Source organism: Rhinichthys klamathensis, unplaced genomic scaffold, assembly GCF_029890125.1.
Source record: "Rhinichthys klamathensis goyatoka isolate OS25496 unplaced genomic scaffold, OSU_Roscu_1.1 h1tg000019l_1, whole genome shotgun sequence".
Lineage (NCBI taxonomy): Eukaryota > Metazoa > Chordata > Actinopteri > Cypriniformes > Leuciscidae > Rhinichthys > Rhinichthys klamathensis.
Window position 1 is genome coordinate 5,414,417 of NW_026606570.1, and position 20,192 is coordinate 5,434,608.

At 38.6% G+C, this 20,192-nt stretch overlaps 2 protein-coding genes across 4 annotated transcripts; both read right to left on the bottom strand.

Moving 5' to 3' along the window:
• Window positions 1–1,234: 1,234 nt before the first annotated feature.
• On the bottom strand, window positions 1,235–9,420 carry inpp5e (inositol polyphosphate-5-phosphatase E). Of its 3 annotated transcripts, none has more exons than XM_056236848.1 (11): window positions 9,313–9,420; window positions 6,279–7,138; window positions 4,611–4,734; window positions 4,430–4,527; window positions 4,233–4,357; window positions 3,185–3,304; window positions 2,990–3,097; window positions 2,731–2,892; window positions 2,495–2,610; window positions 2,270–2,406; window positions 1,235–2,071 (listed from the first exon to the last, which is right to left on the bottom strand). In XM_056236848.1, the coding sequence occupies exons 2-11, from the start codon at window positions 7,076–7,078 to the stop codon at window positions 1,936–1,938; spliced, it is 1,926 nt and encodes a 641-aa protein (XP_056092823.1). In that variant the 5' UTR covers window positions 7,079–7,138; window positions 9,313–9,420; the 3' UTR covers window positions 1,235–1,935. The 3 variants fall into 3 exon arrangements, with proteins under 3 accessions (XP_056092823.1, XP_056092811.1, XP_056092819.1); XM_056236836.1 differs by having other exon boundaries at window positions 2,990–3,115; XM_056236844.1 differs by lacking the exon at window positions 9,313–9,420 and adding an exon at window positions 7,352–7,370 and having other exon boundaries at window positions 2,990–3,115.
• A 1,727-nt stretch (window positions 9,421–11,147) lies between these two features.
• On the bottom strand, window positions 11,148–14,453 carry LOC130072573 (uncharacterized). Its single transcript, XM_056237739.1, has 4 exons — window positions 14,157–14,453; window positions 12,194–12,804; window positions 11,415–11,434; window positions 11,148–11,270 (listed from the first exon to the last, which is right to left on the bottom strand). Exons 1-4 carry the CDS (start codon window positions 14,375–14,377, stop codon window positions 11,148–11,150), a joined length of 975 nt encoding a protein of 324 aa, XP_056093714.1. The 5' UTR covers window positions 14,378–14,453.
• Window positions 14,454–20,192: the final 5,739 nt, after the last annotated feature.

Sequence of the window (20,192 nt, forward strand, 5' to 3'; positions counted from 1 at the left end):
AAAAATTCTGTCATTTATTCACCTTCATGTCATTCCAAAACTGTAGACTTTCCTCTGTGGAACATAAAAGATAAATGTCTTAAGTTTGCTGTCCATACAATGTGTTTGGTTCCCAACATTTTTCAAAATATCATATTTTCTGTTACGCAGAAGAGGGTCAAACAGGTTTTGAATGACATGAGAGTGAGTAAATGACAGCATTTTCATTTTTGTGTGGAGAATCCCTTTAAATTTTAAATGCTGATTTGATGGCTGTTCAATTCCACACACCCACAATGATTTTTTTTGCATGATTTTGTTTGAACCCACCATGTGTTTAAAGTAAATGTGCTCATTTTTCATATTTCCATCTTATTTGGCTCAATAAGTGGACTTTCCCATGCCATTTGTTAACATGTCTGCATTGCTGTTGAGCTGTGCTCTTCTGTGTAAAACTGGGCGAACCAGAAAGATATTCCTCACATTACGTAGCATTTTCTTTTCACAACGCTCTATAAAACTCTTATCTTTTAGTTAGTTTTAGATATTAAAATATTTAATCAGAGTGACAGACTGTGCACTTACCATGGCAGTGAAAGCCGACCCATCAACGAATGGTCGACTCTAAAGTGTATATAAGCTCTTGCTAAATCACTGTTAACATGACCCCCCAACCCAACCCAACCGAATTATTGTCATTATCCCTTTATCTTGGTTTGCCCTAAAATAACATATTTATTCCCTTGCACTTCTTCAGTTTACAGTTATATTTTTCCATTGCTGCTTATTATGATGGCAATGGGCGAATCTGACATCCCTTGGAAAAAAATTAAAGTTGGATCTTTTCTATTTTTTGGCTGTCAATATTTTTTTTGCCTCTGTGCATTTTGAATATTCAGCAATATGTTACTTGGTTTGTGTTTGAATAACAACCTTTTTGCTGCCAAATGTGTGCTTGAAACAAAATCATAAGAAATAACACCAAATACAAGTCAGTTTTTGTATTATTTTACATTGTAAACAAATATTTGTAACAGGCTATTATTTGGTTTTAAACAGCAGAATGTATTTGAACTCACTGAGGCAATCATGAGCAAGATCGCAGGCACTTTCAGTACAAATAGAACTGAAATCCATGATGTGAATGCGTGACTTAATATAACATCAGTCACTGAGATCCATGCGCAAGCAATACCAATACTATGGTCGTTCCCTATATCGCACTTTACATCAAGTAAGCTGAATTTTGTTGTTAGTTAACAGTTAAGGCAGTAAACTCAAGTATAGTCTGTGCCTCCTCACTTAGATTTTGCACACATTTTAACCAAAGGTCAACTTCTCTACATGACACACCACGTTCACCTATCGATGACAATCAATCAATAAATAAACAGCTGCTAACACCAATATTCCCTCATTTTGCTGGTAATGATGCTACAGTACAGTTTCCTTTTTAAAAGCAGTACCACTGTTAGCACATTGTTAAGAAACTGTGTAAAAGAGAGACCCAGAAGCCACTGAAACCAGGAGGATCAGCTACCCGGTACTGGTATGAGGTGTTTACATTATCAGTTAAAGATTAGAAGTTGAGCTAATGGTTTAACAAGGCCTTGAAACACTATCAGTTGAAACCATACATAGAACAGACTGTTACGGCTTGCAAGTTAAATAGCAGAATATGAAACAATACAAAAAAACTAATTAGGAATAATGGATGTACAGTACAGTTAATTTACTCTGGTCAGTATAATTTATAGATTTAAAAAGTCATATTTTACAGTTTCAACACTAGCTGCTAAACATCCAGCAGCAGTCTTTTGGTCCCTGGACTGTGCACTTCAGTGCCATGACATCTGTAGTACCGAGTTATCCTTTGGTCCTGAAAGTCCAGCTTTCCAAGTCAGTAGCTCGGTGTTTGAAATGATCAGTTTTAGCACCCTCTCGCACATCGGTAGATCAGGATATGGTGCAAACTGTACTGTTATTCTGGTTTTTCATGGCTGCCTCTCTCTTCTTCAACTCCCGTGTGATTCTCCTTCGGATTCCTTCTAAGTACAGGCTCCTGTCGAACTGGCCAGCACCCAAGGGAATGCTGGGGAGGATAACAGACTGAGTTAGTGGTTTATCAAACCTGCATGAAAAATGTCTCATGACAAACACACACCTATAACATAAACAGAACTCAAAACATTCCATAAATTGATGAAAAGCTTGAGTTGACTAGATCACATGGCTTGTTTTGTAGGGAGACAACAGCCAATCATCAGAAATGATTGCAAGTGCTGCTTACTTGTCTCTACCCGGACGAAGTTTGACCTGAAACATGCCAATGACTGGCCGGTGATCTGATGTCTTAATGGACGAGCAAGACGTATACTTGATCACTTTAATGTCATCTACTTGTCGGTTTCGATAAAGAATCCGATCCTGTCAACACAAGAGGAAAAATTAACTACGATACTAGTATAGTGTATATAGTGACATATTAGCCTATAATTAGCAAAAAAAAGTTTACGGTATATGAGGGCGTTCTCTGCTTTGTGGTGGTGTCATAGACGTCACAACCAATGTCATACTTGTAAGTAGGAGGAAAGTGAATAGATGCTTCCTGAAACCCTTTAAAAATGGAACCTGCAAATGCACAAAGAGATTCTTCCAGTTAAATCAGTCAAAGAACAAATATTCCCTAAAGGGAACATAATACCTGCATAAATGACACAGGACTGAAATTTTACATCTTTCTGCACTTGCCTTCCTTTATTTCTTTCAACAGCTGGTCATGTTGTAATAGCGGGCTCATATCTGCGCCTACACCCTGATTCAAAATGGCCTCCACCTCTCCTCTGGCTTTATTTAGGCGGAAGTTAAAATCTCCAAACCAGAAGACTTCATCAAAACGGGTTGTGACATCACCTGAGAATATTAAAATATTATATTAATAAATACTAATCAAAATAAAATAATAATACACAATAAAATCTTTAAACATGACAAAAGCCGTAACACTCACAGGTGGTGGAGCGGTAAGGGTTGGTATCAGGAAGATTTCTAGGAAGAGCCAGCGCTTCTATTATCTTGTTATAGTCTAAGATCCTCTCATATACTTTAGAATCTCCAGCTGAAACAAACACAAAGACTGGGTTGGGTTTATTCCTAGCTGGGCTGCTTGCCCTTGGGTTAAGTTTACATAAAATATTCCACTTACACGTGAAATGGGATGTAATAAAGAGGAAGGATGTCCCAAAAAAAGTGAAGCCGATACCCACAGCTCCTTTAGTCTTAATCTGAGATATAATTCGGGTTGTGACAGTAGCATGTTCCACTTCTGTAGTGACAGAAAAAGACACACTTTTATATATTATATCATTCAAACATTTTGAGGTCTGTAAGTTTTTACAAGAAATTAATACTTGAATTCAGAGAGGATATGTTAAATTAGAGATGGACATTCTATTTGAATATTTGGGCTCATCAAAAACGAATACTTGATTATTCGTTAATTTAAATGAAGTTGAATCATTTATTTTAATCAAGTTTGGATTTCGTGTGATTTCTCATTGTGACGGTGATATTATGATAACTTAGTTTCACCCGACAATGTTTACACATGACATGTCGATTCATTTGATCCAAAGTAAGATCACTTAGATCAAAGTAATTCCAAACCTCCACAATCTTGTTTACACGCTCCACTCAATGCATTTAGCTATAATAGTGAGTTTTAGTTCGCATACTTAGGATTTATCATGGCCAGCAAAGCATGTGGCAAAATTCAAATAGTATGTTTATTTGTTTGAATAATTACAAATCGAATATTCAACTATTCGTGCACACCACTACATTCAATTGATCAAAAGTGAAATGCTATTGTATTCTTTTGAACTTACACTGATAATACCATTGACAAGTCAACATAATAATAAGAAATGTTCCTTGAGCACCAAATCAGCATATTAGAATGATTTCTGAAGGATCATGTGACACTAAAGACTGGAGTAATGATGCTGAAAATTCAGCTTTGCTATCACAGGAATAAATTACAATTTAAAATATTTTAAAACAGTTATTTTAAATTGTAATAATATTTCACAACATTACTGTTTTACCGTATTTTTTAACAAATAAATGCCATGGTGAACATAAGAGATTTCTTACAAAAATATGACAGACATAAAAACCCAAAACTTTTGAATGGTACTGCATAATATACTATATCATATAAATAAAATAAAAATAAATAAAAAAAGCTTTACCTGAACAAAACCATATGAGATCTCTCCTGACAAATATAGTGAGATAGAGAACTCCATGGGCTGCTGCGTACAGCATCACGTAATACGGCCCAAGAGTTTCCTGCAAGCGGATCTCCCACTCCCTCCTGTGGACAAACATGAAGAGGGTAAACATGCTGAGCATCAGGAAAAGACAAAAAAAAAAAGCAAAATCTTACCTATCTGGACAACCTTCCTGAACTCCTATAACGTAGACGTCCTGTGCGAAGTCTGTGTCGGTTGGGAGCAGAAGATCATCTAGGTTGTATGGGAGCCCCTGAGACCAAGAGTGAGAGCTTAGGTTACAGCTGCTATGCACTTCAACAAACAAAACATGAGCAATGATATATTGTTCCACACCTTCTCTCCCTGCATGTTCCATGTGGCGACGTAGATACCGAGTCGTCTCTCTGGGAAATAGCGGTCTAGCTCTTCTGCCCCCAACAATGCACCGCTACCCAAAACACTGCCCTCCAGAAAGCTCCTAAAACCACATGCAGGTACATTTTCAGGAAAACAAAAAACAAGAACAAAAACTTTGAGAAATTCTCATTCTAGCATATGTCGCATAATATATTCATATTAACGGAATTACGATGACTTCACCCAAATGTTCTGAATGGTCATGCTGCCTTTTTCCACACAACGGATCCATACAGTGACCAGGACTTACTTTTTAGGTAAAAAAGTAGCATAAGAACTGTAGGTTGTGTGTATGGTCTGGGTAAACCCTACATTGTGGGAATGAAACCCCTCAAGGATAGTAAAAACTATATATATATATATATATATATATATATATATATATATATATATATATATATATTCAAACCAAAATATATTCAGACACCTTCAACATTTCTCACATTATCACAGTTTATAACTATTTATACAGTTATAGTTTAGAAAATGGTAATACAATATGACAATAACTCAGAGTTTGATATGTCACTGGTTTTGGCCATCCTTCTATTAGACTGTCTCACAAATGAATTAGGTTGAATCAGATGTTAAATTTAAGTTCAGTCTGTGGTGTAAAAAGGTTGCATTAGCAATTAAATGAAAAACACTTAAGCAAAACATGGTCAGGTCAAAGTGTCTGAATAATTTTTGGCCCTACATTTTTATACATTTTACTGGTAGGAAGGATTTTATACATTTTACAGTAGGAAGGATTTTTGGGTATAATATGTCAGTTTGCTATCCTCACTTACATAAATTAACTATAGTGTCCTGCACCCACTAGTAAAAAAAAATATCTGTCTGAATATATATATATCTGGTGTCTGAATAATTTTTGGTTTGACTGTACATATGCAAGACATATCAGATTCAGTACCATATAGCCAACTTTAGATGATGTATATGTACTGCCCAATATTGGATACAGGAGTCGATTAATATTTAATTATATACATGCATCACATTAAGAATTAATAACATTAATAACTTAGACTGTTAAATGTAATCTTTAACAAATCTCAAAATAAATATCCATTTTTCATATTGCACATTTTTATTATGTTATGCCTAAATTTACTTGTAGCATTGTTTGTTCAGTTTTGAAGTGTTTTATTTTTTATTTATTTAGTCAAAATAGTATACACTTTTAATATCAGCCATAACATAAAAGTAATTATTGATAACGGCCAACTTTTTGAGCCCCTGGTGACAATATGATCTAACTGTATGGAAATAAATCACAAAAGGGTAAGTTAAATGACAATGGAATTTAATTTCTGGGTGAACCATCACTTTAATCAACACATAAATTGTCTAATAGTTAGAGATTGTATTTCATGTTGTCCTCGTATAGTTGTTTTACTTTCAAGCAGAACATGAGTGAACGCGCTGATGGAGTTTGACAGTTACAGGTGCTGAACAAGCATCTCACTGATCCATTAATCTCCTTTGCATTCTTCAGCATGTGATCATGTGATCTTAAAGTGGAGGATATGCTCAGCTGAGCGATAACTTCGAACAGGCTGCAGAAAAGAAGAAACGAATGAAAAAACACAAGCTTCTCACCTGTTCCTCACATCCCGGGGTCTGATGGGGTTCAGAACACTATAGGTGGACTTCATGGAATGGACAGAGGCATTGTCCGACACCATGGTGTCCAACAGCCCGCTATCGCTCAGATTCCTCTGAAGCCTCTCCGACCGCCCCCTTCTCCCCACCACACTGTAATCCAAACAATCCCTGTCAATCCGATTAGTTGTCCTTAAGGACGCGGAGGCTGCGCTGTTTTCCAGAGGAGGATATGTGCCGGTGAGCTGCAGTGGGGACAGAAGAATTCTGGACGGTTTCATTCGCTCTTTATTCGGATCAAAATCCTCACGGGGGGACTCGTCATTCTCTGAGAAGCTCCCGGTACTTATCATGAACGGTGGTGTCTCCATGGGTGGGAGATCGAGAGGACCTCCGGATGCAAGGCCCTGGCCATTCACTGCGGCGGCGTCTTTAAGTGAATCGGTCGAAGAGCCCGTCTCACCCGGGTCTGTGAGACTCTCCTGGCTGTTCCTCAATCTTCTCCCCCTCAGCTTCTCATCAAATGAGATGTTTTTACCCTCCATGCCCAATCCCACGGGCTTCGGAAGAGAGGGAGGTCGAGGCTGATATGGACTAAGCTTGGCGTCCTTGTTAGGCTCATCCTGAAGCAGTTTGGTCCCATCATATGGCTTCTTGATGTCTTTGAGCTCCTCCTTGTTACTCTTCTCTTTCCTCAGGTCTACACGCAGTACATTAATATCTGTTTTACAAGCTGGTTCTCCTGACCTGAGTTCTGCGGGGTTAAACGGGACGATGCTGTCTCCATGCTCACTCATCCTATTGGCAAACTTGGTTTTAGATGTAAACAAGTCCCATGGTACTCAACTGATTACATCCTGTGGAGAAAGTGAGACAATTATTGTATAGATAACTTATTATTCTGTCAATTATTTATTTTGATTTAGCGATATTCCACATCTTGCCCAATGTGGAATTTTATATTATTTCCAGGTCTATATAATGAATGAAGCATTGTGTGATAAACAAATCTAAATAATTTTAAAGGGATAGTTCACCCAAAAATGAACATTTGCTGTTAGTTTACTCACCCTCACGCCATCCAAGATGTAGGTGACTTTTTTTTTCTTCTTCAGTAGAACAGTAAAGAAGATTTATAGCTGAAACGGTGGTCCTTAGTGATTCGTATAATGGAAGTTAATGGGTGCCATCACTTTGAGATTCAAAAAAACATATGCAGACAAAACAAAATTAATACCCACGGCTCCTGACGATACATTGAGGTCTTAAGAAGAGAAACGATCGTTTGGAGCGCAATCTTACTGTCTCATAATGAAAAGCTGACCCTGTTTGTTTACAACAGAGAGGGAAGATGAGTCTGTTGTATATTGTTCATCAAAATGGTACTTGTGAGGTTCGGATGCCGGAACCTATAGACCACGTTCAATTGCACAATCTCAATTAGGACAATTGACTTTTCACAGATTCCCAACGTTTCAGCTTGGCATGGACCGATCATGATGACCTCAATGTATTGTCAGGGGCCGCAGGTTTTAATTTTGTTTTGTCTGTATATGCTTTTTTGAATCTCAAAGTGATGGCTCCCATTGACTTCCATTATATGAATCACAGAGGACCACAGTTTCAGCTATAAATCTTCTTTACTGTTCTAATAAAGAAAAAAAAAGTCACCTACATCTCAGATGGCCCGAGGGTGAGCAAATCAAGAGCAAATTTTCATTTTTGGGTGAACTATCCCTTTTAATCAACAAAACAATTTAAATCAGTTTTTTTTTTTTTTTACTTTTTATGTTAAAAAAATATATATATTTATATATTGCAAGCTATATATTAGTAGCTATACATTTTCAAGTCAAGTCAAGTCAAGTCACCTTTATTTATATAGCGATTTTTACAATACAGATTGTTTAAAAGCAGCTTAACAGTCATAACAGGAAAATGTAACAAAGTTTGTTTCTAGAAGAATATATCATCATAGTCCAGCTTAAGTTCAGTGACGGTTAATTTTTGTTGTAAAAAAGTTATTATTGTAGTTTAGCCGCTCTGGAGAAAACCGTGATGTCATCGTTCAGCTCAGTTCAGTTCTCATATAATGGTGGCAATGCAGGCAGAGCAATATTATTGTTGAATATTTAATGTCCCCAAATATTCAAAGATCCAAAGGTTCAAAGGTTTTTTTTCTTTTTCTAAATGAAATAATTTTGCTCTTATTTAAAAATCCAAAATTTAACAAAACATATTATAACAATACTGTCTGGACAAAATGTTTTTGAGTTAAGTTAACATTTTATATATTTTGCGTATATTATTTTAGTGACAAAATGCGTATGCTCATCCATTGTAATCAGCTTTGGATAAAGGGGTCTTAAAAGGAAATTAAATTTTCTCCACTAAATAACTGCTTTGTTGTACCCAAAACTTTTGAGGTCAATACATGTTTAAGTTTTTAGTTAAAACGTGTAAACGGTCTATTTGTACTACGAGATGGTGGCAAGAGGAAGAATGTTACAATTAACGTTACACAATCCATAAACAATTAGTTGTTGTAGCCCTACGTAAGACTGTATGAAAAACGCCAACGGAATAATACACATTAATCATTAATAATCTACTAAAAGTTTTATTTAGCAAAAGAGATCTAACGTTACGTATTAAACGGACGTCGTAACTTATAAACACAAATCGTTAGGGTAACGTAACAAATGAAAACAACAGTCAGTAGCAACATCATTATTATTATTATTTGTATTATTTGTGTCCAACTTTTAATTAAAACTTAACTAAGACTGAGAGACATTAATATTGAATTGTTATGATCAGTGATTAACGTTACAGCTGACTGAAATCTCAGTCCCTCACGGCGATGTAAAACTCACTGATGCCACACGATGGTCACCCACACATCTGGAAGATCGATGTAAGTTAGCGTTTTATCTTTCCAAAATATGATTAATGAAATGGAATTAAATCTATATTAAAATACATTTGTGTGAGGAATAAAATGACGCATTTTGAGTATGAAATAGCTCACCGTTACCTCCAGTTCGCTGAAGAGGCAAACTTAATGGACTTCCTTAACAACCAAAGCAACCAACAACTTCTCAAGAGGGGTGTGCTGACAGTCTGCAGCAGTGTATTATGGAACAGCGCCATCGTGCGTTTATTATTCATCCAGTTGGTATTAGTTTCACAAACAAGTGGCCAATTTACAAAACTGTCCACTTATTATTCAGGAATATGGGAACCAAATGTACCGTTATCTAACACTGAAAATTCCTTATTAATTACTGTGAAAGAGGAGTGTATGCGTTGCGCTTGGTAAATGTGTAGGCTAATTACACTGATCCGTAGACTGGCTGCGTTCGGAATCGCATACTATAGAAAACTGTACGCAAAATATGCGACAAAATTGATAATGAAATTAAATTATTTCATTTTCATTTTCACCGTGACAGTGCATCATCCCTGTCAAATTGAAAAATAAAATCCAATTGGTGATTTCACGTTTCATTTTCTCGAGGCAAGACTGCCAATATTAAAATGAAAAGGCAAATGTGCAAAAGAAACTGCAAATGCAGTTTTTACAAAGCTTTTTATTAACACTCACGCAATAATAGTGAGAAAATTCAAGTTCAAATGTAAAGTTTAGTTGTCATTTTATTTACTCTTTTATTTCACAGTTTTAGTTTTCGTTTTCATTTTCAAAGACAACCTGTATGCAAATTATATGTTATAGCCAAATCTCGTTGAGTATGAATCATGTGACCTACGACGCGTTATCACAAGCGCAACAACTTAAAAGATGAACGACACGTTTAATTCATCTATCTGTAAATATCTTGATATTGATGAAACTTGCTCATTTTGTGGTATTGTTGAAGAAACAGCTGCCAATTTATTTTGTGAATACATTTAGGGTTGATTTAAGTTGTTATATTTTAAACCCTATATGTGACCCACAGTTTTATCCTTATAACGATTTTTTTTAAGAAACCCCAAAATCGTCATCTCTTGAACATATTAATTTCTTTATTTTATACCCAAAAAGTTTCTCCTTTAAGTTTTCCTCTTTTCTTGATGAATTTACCTCTCGTTTCATCCCTCAGACTTATAACAACAAAACAATTTTTAATGTATTATGAAGAACTATTTAAAGATATTTAGCCTTGTTCTTTTTTCCTGTGTATAAATATAATATTATGATGTACACAAACCAATGATCTTTGTTTTCTGTTTTGTCATTATGATTGTTCATTGTTAGATACAACTATGGTATCTTTCCATGATCTTTATGTAATAAGTTTAAATTATATGAGCGACAGGTGCACTAACACTTCATAACATCAGTAACTCGACAGCACAACCTAGAACAGTTTTCCTCAGCGTTTGTAATGTCTGCACAAGGAGACGGGCGGCTGCTCGAAGATCTCTCCTTTGGAGAAAACTGTTGACTTTATACTCGAAAAATGTAAGTAGCGCTCCTTAAAACTTAATATTACCTCAAAATGAATTGCATTGTTAGCCCACCCCAAAACTTAAACAAAATAATATTAAATGGAATGCTGACCAATACTTAATTATATTACTTTTTTTATATACTAAAAATGATATAATTTAATAAAACAAGCAAAATGTAATTTGTTTTGTCATATGAGTTATGCATGAATACACGTGAACATCTCAATTGTCAGTCAAGCAATGAATTAATGCATACATTAAATAATTATATTTTATATACTGACAACAATAAGAAACATGAATAAATGAGTAAAAGAACAAATAAAAGTAACCATCACACAATAAACAAATGCATATACAATTCAACAACACATGAATCAAATCTTTATTCAAACTACAAGCATGTATTTACAGGCGCTGAACCCCACATACTGCCATCTCAACACAGCGGTTCCCATTCTGCGGCTTTACTCTGATGAATTCACCAGTGACCGTGCCTTCGTGCCGGAGCTTGTTGCTGCGCTTCACAATCTGAGGCGATAAGGGCAGATGGAGAGATGGAGCGTCTCATCCATGGCACCGTTTCCAGGATTTAGCTCTGGGCTCCTCATCCTCAGTGCTCACACCAGTCTGAATAAAAACATGTTTAGTTACTTTATAGATTTGTTTATTTACCTTATTTACAGCACATTTGTCTAATGTCAACAGTGTTGACAACAGTGAATTAACGTTATCCTATAATAATGCCACACACATACATCACTCAGATGTCTTTTTCATGTTGTGATGTGCTCATCTGCAATATGTCAATACTTACAATATTTTCCTTTCAGATGTAAATAGACATTTTAAATAAGCGTGTATATGGTTATGTAAATCCACTTTAGAGACGTTACGTGTGCTTAGAGCTCCCCTGTTAGCTAGCTATACAAAACATGTTTTTACAGCAAAATCACAACTATACTATACTGTCTAACTACTTTACACCTTCAACAGTTAAAACGTTTACTCTATAGTAGTTTAACACATAAAGAACCGTGTTTACTCACATTTGAAAACCCCCGCGTCGCTGATCTCCGTGATTTTTGATAATGACGTATGCTCTCGCGTGGCCTCCTGGGATAGATGAGTATCCACAGTATCCATCGGTTGAGCACTCAAAAATCGGGCCGGAAGCAGTAAGCCATCCGGGAACTTCTCGCCTACTCTTTTATGAATACTGATGTTTCGAACGTACTGCTTCCTTCACGTACTGTTTTCGCCTACTATATAGTAGGAAAGTAGACATATTCGAACGCACTTAAGTCCGAATCTCGCGATAATTAGCACGTCACCCAGGTAATTCTCGCCTACTCTTTTATGATTCGTACATACTTTTCGCTCGCCTACTCTTTTTCCCATACTATATAGTAGGGAAGTATGCGATTCCGAACGCAGCCTTGATGAAAGAATACCAAAGGCACACTCAACTACCATCCTGGCTCGAGACAGCCTGTAATTGAAAATGCGCCTCCATCTTGGAATGTTGTTCCCTGGAAATGGTCGCATGATATAGGTCTTCAAGGGGAATGCTGCATCTGCAACCATGGTATATGGCATGGGACCCTGAGCACCAGATCCTGGTAAAGGCTTATCTGCTGGCAGAGACAACGTTTTTGCTTCAATGCCTCTTCCGAGAGATGAGTTTTGATAAACTCCACCATCACTGGCTCGTCCAAAGTCTCCCACTTGGACGAATGTAAATTTGTAGTCTGCATCTACCAGTGCAAGCAGAACAATAGAGAATGTCTTCTTGTAATTGAAGAACAAACTCCCAGATTGTGCAGGTGCAACTATGTTGACATGTTTGCCATCAATGGCACCGATGCAGTTTGGAAAGTTCCATTTAGACCAAAATTTGGAGGCGATGATTCTCCACATGTCTTCTGCTGGCTTTGGAAACTGCGTTGCCATCATTTTCCTCTCAATTGTCCTGCAAGTCATATGCACACTCCCAGCAACAGTGCTTGTCCCAAGACGATATTGAAGGGCAAGGCTGGTGAAGCTTTCCCCAGTTCCAAGGAATCTGAGAAAAAAAACAGACAAAAGTATGTAGTTATTAAAATATTTTTTCTTTTCCAGCAGTAAATGAGTGTAAAAGGAGATGGAAGGTGCTAAGGGATGCCTTTTCAAGGAACAGGAAGCAAAAAAAAAACCTAGTGGCTCTGCTGGTGGAAGCAGCAGAGAATGGAAATATGAACAGGTTATGTCCTTTCTGCTTCCCCATATGCAGTCTAGAAAGTAAGTATGTTAAATTGATGTTGTGAAATCTGCTTTGAATTATGTTAATTGGATACATCAAATAATCAAAGTTGTTACATACTAAAAAAAGGTACTACTAATGAAGCTAAATTTTAATTTTTATAGTTTTTCAAAGTGTTTCTAAGCTATGTATAAATGTGTTTTTATTATTATTTGTTGTAGCTCTAGAAACACTCTGCAGTTGGAAGATGGACCTGTGGACATGACTGTTGCAGACGATGATGTGGAGTCAGAATTAGCAGAACTATCAAGGACAAGTTCTCCAGTGCCACCTCAACAGAGATCTGCTACCCAACCACTCTCTACAATTTCAAGATCTGACACCTCCACACAACCACTGGCCAGTCCGAGGTCAAACATTCCCACATCACATCCCAGAGTGCAAGCTCTAATTACTGAGACTCAGCCAACAAGACAGAAGAGGAGGAGGTCAAATGATCCAATTGCAACAGAGCAACAGCTTTTGGACATTTTAACACAACCAACCACAACACCATCACCATATATTCCCAAACCAGGAGAAGAAATGTACTACTTCGCCCTTAGTTTAGTACCCAAACTTGCAAGACTACTTCCCAGGAACCAGAAAAGGGCACAGGTACAGATACTGACTTACCTGTCAGAACTAGAAGCAGAAGAACAAACCATGCAACAAAGTCACACTACAACCCAAACATTCACAAGGAGTCAGCAGCCACACAGTTCTGGATTTCATCAATACCACCCAACCCCCACTTACCATCAAAGCCACACTCAGCAAATCCAGACACATCACTTAGCACAGTCAACACCTTCTTCAACAAAGTCTGGCCAACAACAAGCTTCATCTATGGAAGACCCATCTTCGCCAGTAGGCCTATGTCACCATTTTTAATGCATTTACTTTGTTTTTCAATATTTTATTTTGTCATAGCAGTTTTGACATTTAGGAAAATAAATTCTTGTCTACATCATTGATTTATTAATTTACATTAAAAGCACATGTTTTAAATTGTATTGTATTTTATTATAACATTACCATATGGGAACATATGTAACTACATATGTACAGCTGTTTAAAAATATACAATAATATAATTTGATTGCAAACAAATCACCCAATGTGTCTGTTATTACCTCAGTGTAATTGCAAGTCGCTGTTTGGGTTCTATGGCTGCTCGATAATTCGTGGACTGTCTTGTGAGCTCAGGTCCAACAACAGAAAGAAGCTCGTCCATTTGCTCAGCACTCATGCGAAAATACTTTAGATGACGGTCGCTATCCAGGCGCAGTTCCGCAACAAGATGATGGAAAGCACCAAACTGTCTTCTGCGCATATTGATCGGATGAACCCACATTCTCCGTTGCGTCCTTCGACGAAACTTTCTGAGCAAAAGGTAAAGTGCGATGACTTTCCTTCTGTCTACAACACGCACTAAAAAGGAATGAAAACAAAATGTTAAAATACTGTGCCGAAAAGGCTATGGTACACAACAATTTTAGATAACAAAACATTTCTTCAGGCACTTAGGCTAAGTCACAAAAAAATGCTCTGATTATATTTTAATATGATCGTATGACAGCAACTTATGGAAGCCCATTCCCGCCACATAAGAAAAAAATTCGAGCATTCTTAAGTCATAATTATGACATAAAAAGTCGAACTTATGACTTACTAAATCGAAATTATGACTTTAAAAGTCGTAAGTATGAGATACAAAGTCAAAATTTTGACATACTAAGTCGAAATTATGACTTACTAAATCGAAATTATGACTTTAAAAGTCATAAGTATGAGATAAAAGTCGAAATTTTGACATGCCAAATCGAAATTATGAGATTAAAAAAATCGAAATTATGACTTTAAAAATAGAAATTATGACTTTCCGACTGGCACTCTCATTGTTCTGACGCGACCCGACACATGATGAATTATGAACAGATTAAGGAGTATTTCACCTCTGCACTGCAAAGATGGATTTTGATTGAATGAATGAATTTGACTGGTAACAGTGGTACTGTATAATTATTGTATAATTAAGTATTTTATACTATAAATAAGTATAATTACTGTATGTTAGTATTTGACATAAAAGGTGATGCATAACTCTAAATAAGTTTAGAAAGTATGCCCATATATAGGTGAAAATGCCCCTGGAAATCAATTTAAGGTGGCAAATATTGCCCCTTAATTAAAAAAATAATTTCTGTCACTGCTGTGAACTGACCACTGCATAGAATATGAAAAATATGAATATCTTTGTGAGTCAGCTGTCAACAGGCCTAAACCAGCCATGGCACCAGCACAAAAACACAATCAGTAAAATATCATCTAATTATTATCAACAAAACGTTGAAAATATTGAGATTTAAGTTGTTATATTTTAAACCCTCTTCAAATGCAGTCTAAGCCGATGAGTTTCGAATGTTATATGTTGTATTTGTTTAAGTTAAAAATAAAACGTATTATAATCTAAACAAATACATGGTTCATTTTTGGCAAAATGATCATGATAGCCTTTATATATCTGTGTGGTTAAATCTTTTATATTGATTAAGCCTACTTTGCTATTCTATAAATATATAGGCCTAATAAGTTGCATTATAATATGATATAAAATGTATGAATTTCAGGGGGCATGTCACTACCACATACCATTCCCCCCCCCCCCCCCCCCCCCCCCACCCCCGTTCCTTGTTTCCATTTCAGAAAGTTGGCAACCCTACATGCAGCTGTTCTCCATTTTTCTCTGAGTTTAAATGGAAGCTTTAGAATTACTGCTCTCATGTTTGTTGGCATGTCCAGTTCTTGCATATACTGTAGATCTGCCATAGCATTGCAACACCCACGTAAAAAGAGTGCATAATCTTGAAAAGTTGTGGTATCTTCATACCTGATCATGGGCCATCCAAGCACCTTCTCCATATATGCAGCAGAAACAAAATAATCTTCTCCAAACTGCCGTTTAAGCATAGTTTTAGCTGTATCATAACCTCTTTCCGGTGCCATATTCATACAGCTTCGAACAATTTCTCTTGGGTGAGTGAGTTTGAGGGTGAGTGCAATTCTGAGTGTGGTTTCTATAAAGAGAGAAACAAATTACAAATGAATAAATCAATCATATGCATACACTCATTCCTCTCTAAGCACTAATATACATTACTAAACAAAGCAAACAATAGTCAGAATATAACTATACAGTATATCTCTTAAACTCTAATCTCTTAAACTGTAAGCATAATGTAAAGATTCAAACACTTATTATAAAGGATCCTCAGATTTTCTATTATAAGTTAAATTCCCACTAACATAGATAGCACTTACTGTCATCTATGATAATACACTTTATAGCTTCAACTAACTAAACAGCTGGATGGTTTTATTATGAAAAAACCCCGTACTGAATGCTATATTCCATTCGAGCTAGCAAAGCCTTGATAGAGAAACCTCAATAGCGATCCAAATAACAATATTTAACACCACTTACTTCTTAATTTACTCAACCACAAAGTACTGATCAATCCTAACAACAAATATGAAAGTATAAACACATCTAAACACGATATTACATATCGTTAACTCGACGTACTAAATCAGACGAGTCGAAGCTCGAGCGTGAAATGAACGAACGTGGATATAATTAGCACCACGGTCGCATAGCGACTTCTTAAACTCCTAACTCTTATCCACATCAAATAACAGAAATGACTAGTTTCACAAATAATACAATATCACAGATGTACTTACTCTTCTCATTTACGCACACTCTGAAGAAAGGTGCAGCTCACATCTACAATCCGACCGACCGACTGACAGACTGACTATCTCTATCGTACTGCATACTAACTGTGTGACGTCAGATAGTATACAAACCAGCGCGCGCTTCGGCTACCGTTACAAGCACTGAATAAACGGAAGTAAATGTGAAACATGGTCTAATATGGTCAACTACACTAAATAATAGCAACACTAACATAACTTTGGGGCCTTTTCTACAAGCTCAGTCTCTTCTACTCGACTCACCAGGTGCACATGGACTGCTCCATTCTACTCCGTCTATTCCTGTTCTGACACCAGTCTCCAGTGTAGTCATTAGTCCACCTGACTCGACCAGTCCTCCATCAGTCCAGCCCGCTCCACAAGTGAGTGCTTATACTAATACTAGTATACTCGCCCAGCCTCAGCCTACGTATATTACCATGCTTCCTCTTCTTCCTGCAATCATCAATCCAGCTTCGCAGTTGGCTCCTAGACCAGCCGTAAGTGCTGTTACCTCACGTGCTCTGCCACTGTCAGTAGAACAGAGTATGGGCCTATTTCGCCAGCCACAGAGGGTCTATAACCAAGCCCAGACCCAACATGTGCCTCCACCTGTTACACTTTTACAACCAGTGCTATCAGTTGCTAACACGCTGTCCTATCCTTACCCTGATATGCCACCTTTGGCACGACAGGGCACAGCTCCTTTAAACTACAGGGCAGCGCCGGGTACAGACCTCATGGAGCTCCTAGTTGCTACCTCTTATGGCCTTCCTAGACCTACTCTACCTCACTTCACCTCAGGTAAAGAGTCAGACTTTGCCCTGCTCAAGATGGCTTTGGATAATCTGCTCAATACACATGCTCATCTTACAGAGCAGTTCAAATATCAAGTCCTCCTTGAACATCTGAAACTGCCAAGCGCCTACAAGTTAGCCCAAGCCTACATGCACGATCCAAAGCCGTACACCTCAGCCCTCCAGGCTCTCCAAGACAAATACGGGCAACCGCGTCAGCTTGTGCAGAGTGAGCTTGGTACTATCTTAAACTCACCTCACGTAAGATCTGGAGATCCAGAGGGGTTTGACAACTTTGCCCTATTAGTACAAGGTCTAGTTGGCATGCTCCAATCCCTCGAGGGTGAGAATGGCAAAGTCACCCAAAGGTAAACCTAGTATGAAGCCTTACTGCCCGTACTGCGACGCCCGTGAGCATTACCTCAGTTTATGCCCCAAATTTAAAACACTCACTCCATCAGAGATTTCCACCTGGATTAAAGACAGAGGCTGTTGGAGGTGTGGCAGAAACCATAAACCTGAGGCATGTACTCTCAAGAAGCCTTGCCAAGTGTGCAAACGGCAACACCTGACCGTGCTCCACGAAGTGTGTTCCCAAGAGGCTAAGAAAGTGTTAATGGTCAGTGCTGCTCCCGAGACTATATACGTTGACCGTCCTAGTCGTCCGCATAGAGTCATGTTGAAGCTAGTTAAGGTGCGCCTGTACAATGCCGAGCACTCTCTGGAAGGTTTTGCTATCCTGGACGACGGATCAGAGAGAACCCACATCGTTCCCTCAGCAGTCCGGCATCTCCATTTAGACAAAGAGCCTGAGAGCTTGCCTTTCCGTACTTTCCGCCATGAGGTGATCCATCTACAAGGAGCAGCTGTCTCGTTCGACATCTCGCCAGCTCATTCTCCCAAACAAAGGTACAACATCTGTCATGCCTTCACTGCTGGTGAGCTGAGCCTGTCTGAGCATAGCTATCCTGTCAAGTCGCTCATGCGTAGATACTCCCACCTGCAAGGTCTTCCTCTGCCGAACGTTGACAAGGTCAAACCGCTTCTGCTGATAGGCTCTGACTTTCCACATCTGCTGCTTCCCAAACAACCGATCCGAGCAGGTCCACCTGGGAGCCCTGTGGCTGTGTGTACTGCTCTTGGTTGGACACTGCAAGGCCCCGCCAACTTCAACCTCACTGGTGAGCATTCTCACTGTTACTTCACCATGTCTCCTAACTCAGAGCTGCAGCGGCACGTTGAACGACTGTGGGAAGTTGACATAAACCCGTATGCCAACGCCAAGACTGTGATTCGCTCCAAAGAAGATCAGCAGGCCCTAGAATTGCTAGAGCAGTACACAGTCAAGGTACAAGTGGATGGAGTAACCAGGTATGCTACTCCACTACTGAGGCGCAAAGCTAGAGTCATGCTCTGGGCTCCAAAGCATACATTGCTCCCACAGCTACGGAGCATAGAACGTCGTCTAGCCAAAGACACTGCTTTAGCTAACACCTACTGTCAAGAAATACAGAAGCTTGAACAGTTGGGTTATGTCAAACCGCTACCTCCTGACACAGTAGACAGTTCCACAGAGTCCTGGTATCTGCCGCACCACGTTGTTCACCACAATGGTAAGGCGAGGATTGTCTACAACTGTTCCTACCAGCACAACGGTCAAAGTCTCAATAGTCAACTGTTGCCCGGTCAGACCTTGGACCCTACTCTCCTCGGTGTACTTCTTCGGTTCCGAGAACACAGTGTGGCTATCAGTGGTGACATCAAAGCGATGTTTCATCAAGTTCGTCTGTTACCAGAAGATAAGCCCCTTCTCCGTTTTCTCTGGAGAGGTATGAAGAGGGAAGAGGAACCAACGGTATATGAGTGGCAGGTTTTGCCATTCGGGAGGACATGCAGCCCCTGCTGTGCCATATACGCCCTTCAGTGGCATGTGAAGGATAACAGCAGCGGTTATGAGGACATCTTACACCTAGTGGAGACCGCCTTCTACGTCGACAACTGTTTGACCAGTATCACGAACGCTGATGAAGACAAGAACATTGTTAACCGGATGCGTAAACTGTTCTCAGATGGAGGCTTTGACATCAGGCAGTGGGCCAGTAACATCCCCACAGTTGTTGAGCATCTTCCCTTGGAAGCGAGAGCAGCAAGCACTGAGTTGTGGCTATCTCAACCTCGACAGGATCCTGAGGAGCCAGCTTTCGGCCTTCGCTGGAACTGCCTTACCGATCGTCTTGGGTACCGCCACAGACCAGTAGAGTATTCACAGTCAACTCTGAGGAACGTCTACAAGGTTATGGCAACACAATATGATCCCCTAGGATACTTGATTCCATTCACCACCCGAGCGAAGATCCTGATTCAAGACCTGTGGAGAGTAGGAGTTGGTTGGGATGAACCGATCAGACCAGAGGCTCTGCTAGATATCTGGAGACAATGGGAGAGTGAACTAGTCCATCATCCACAAGTGGAAATTCCCAGATGCTATGTCCCATCAGAAGCAGGCATTGGGTCACCCAGACGAGAGGCACACATCTTCTGCGATGCCTCTGAAAGAGCCTACGGGGCCGTCGCTTACCTCCGCACCCAAGACAATCAAGGTGAAGTGCACATTGC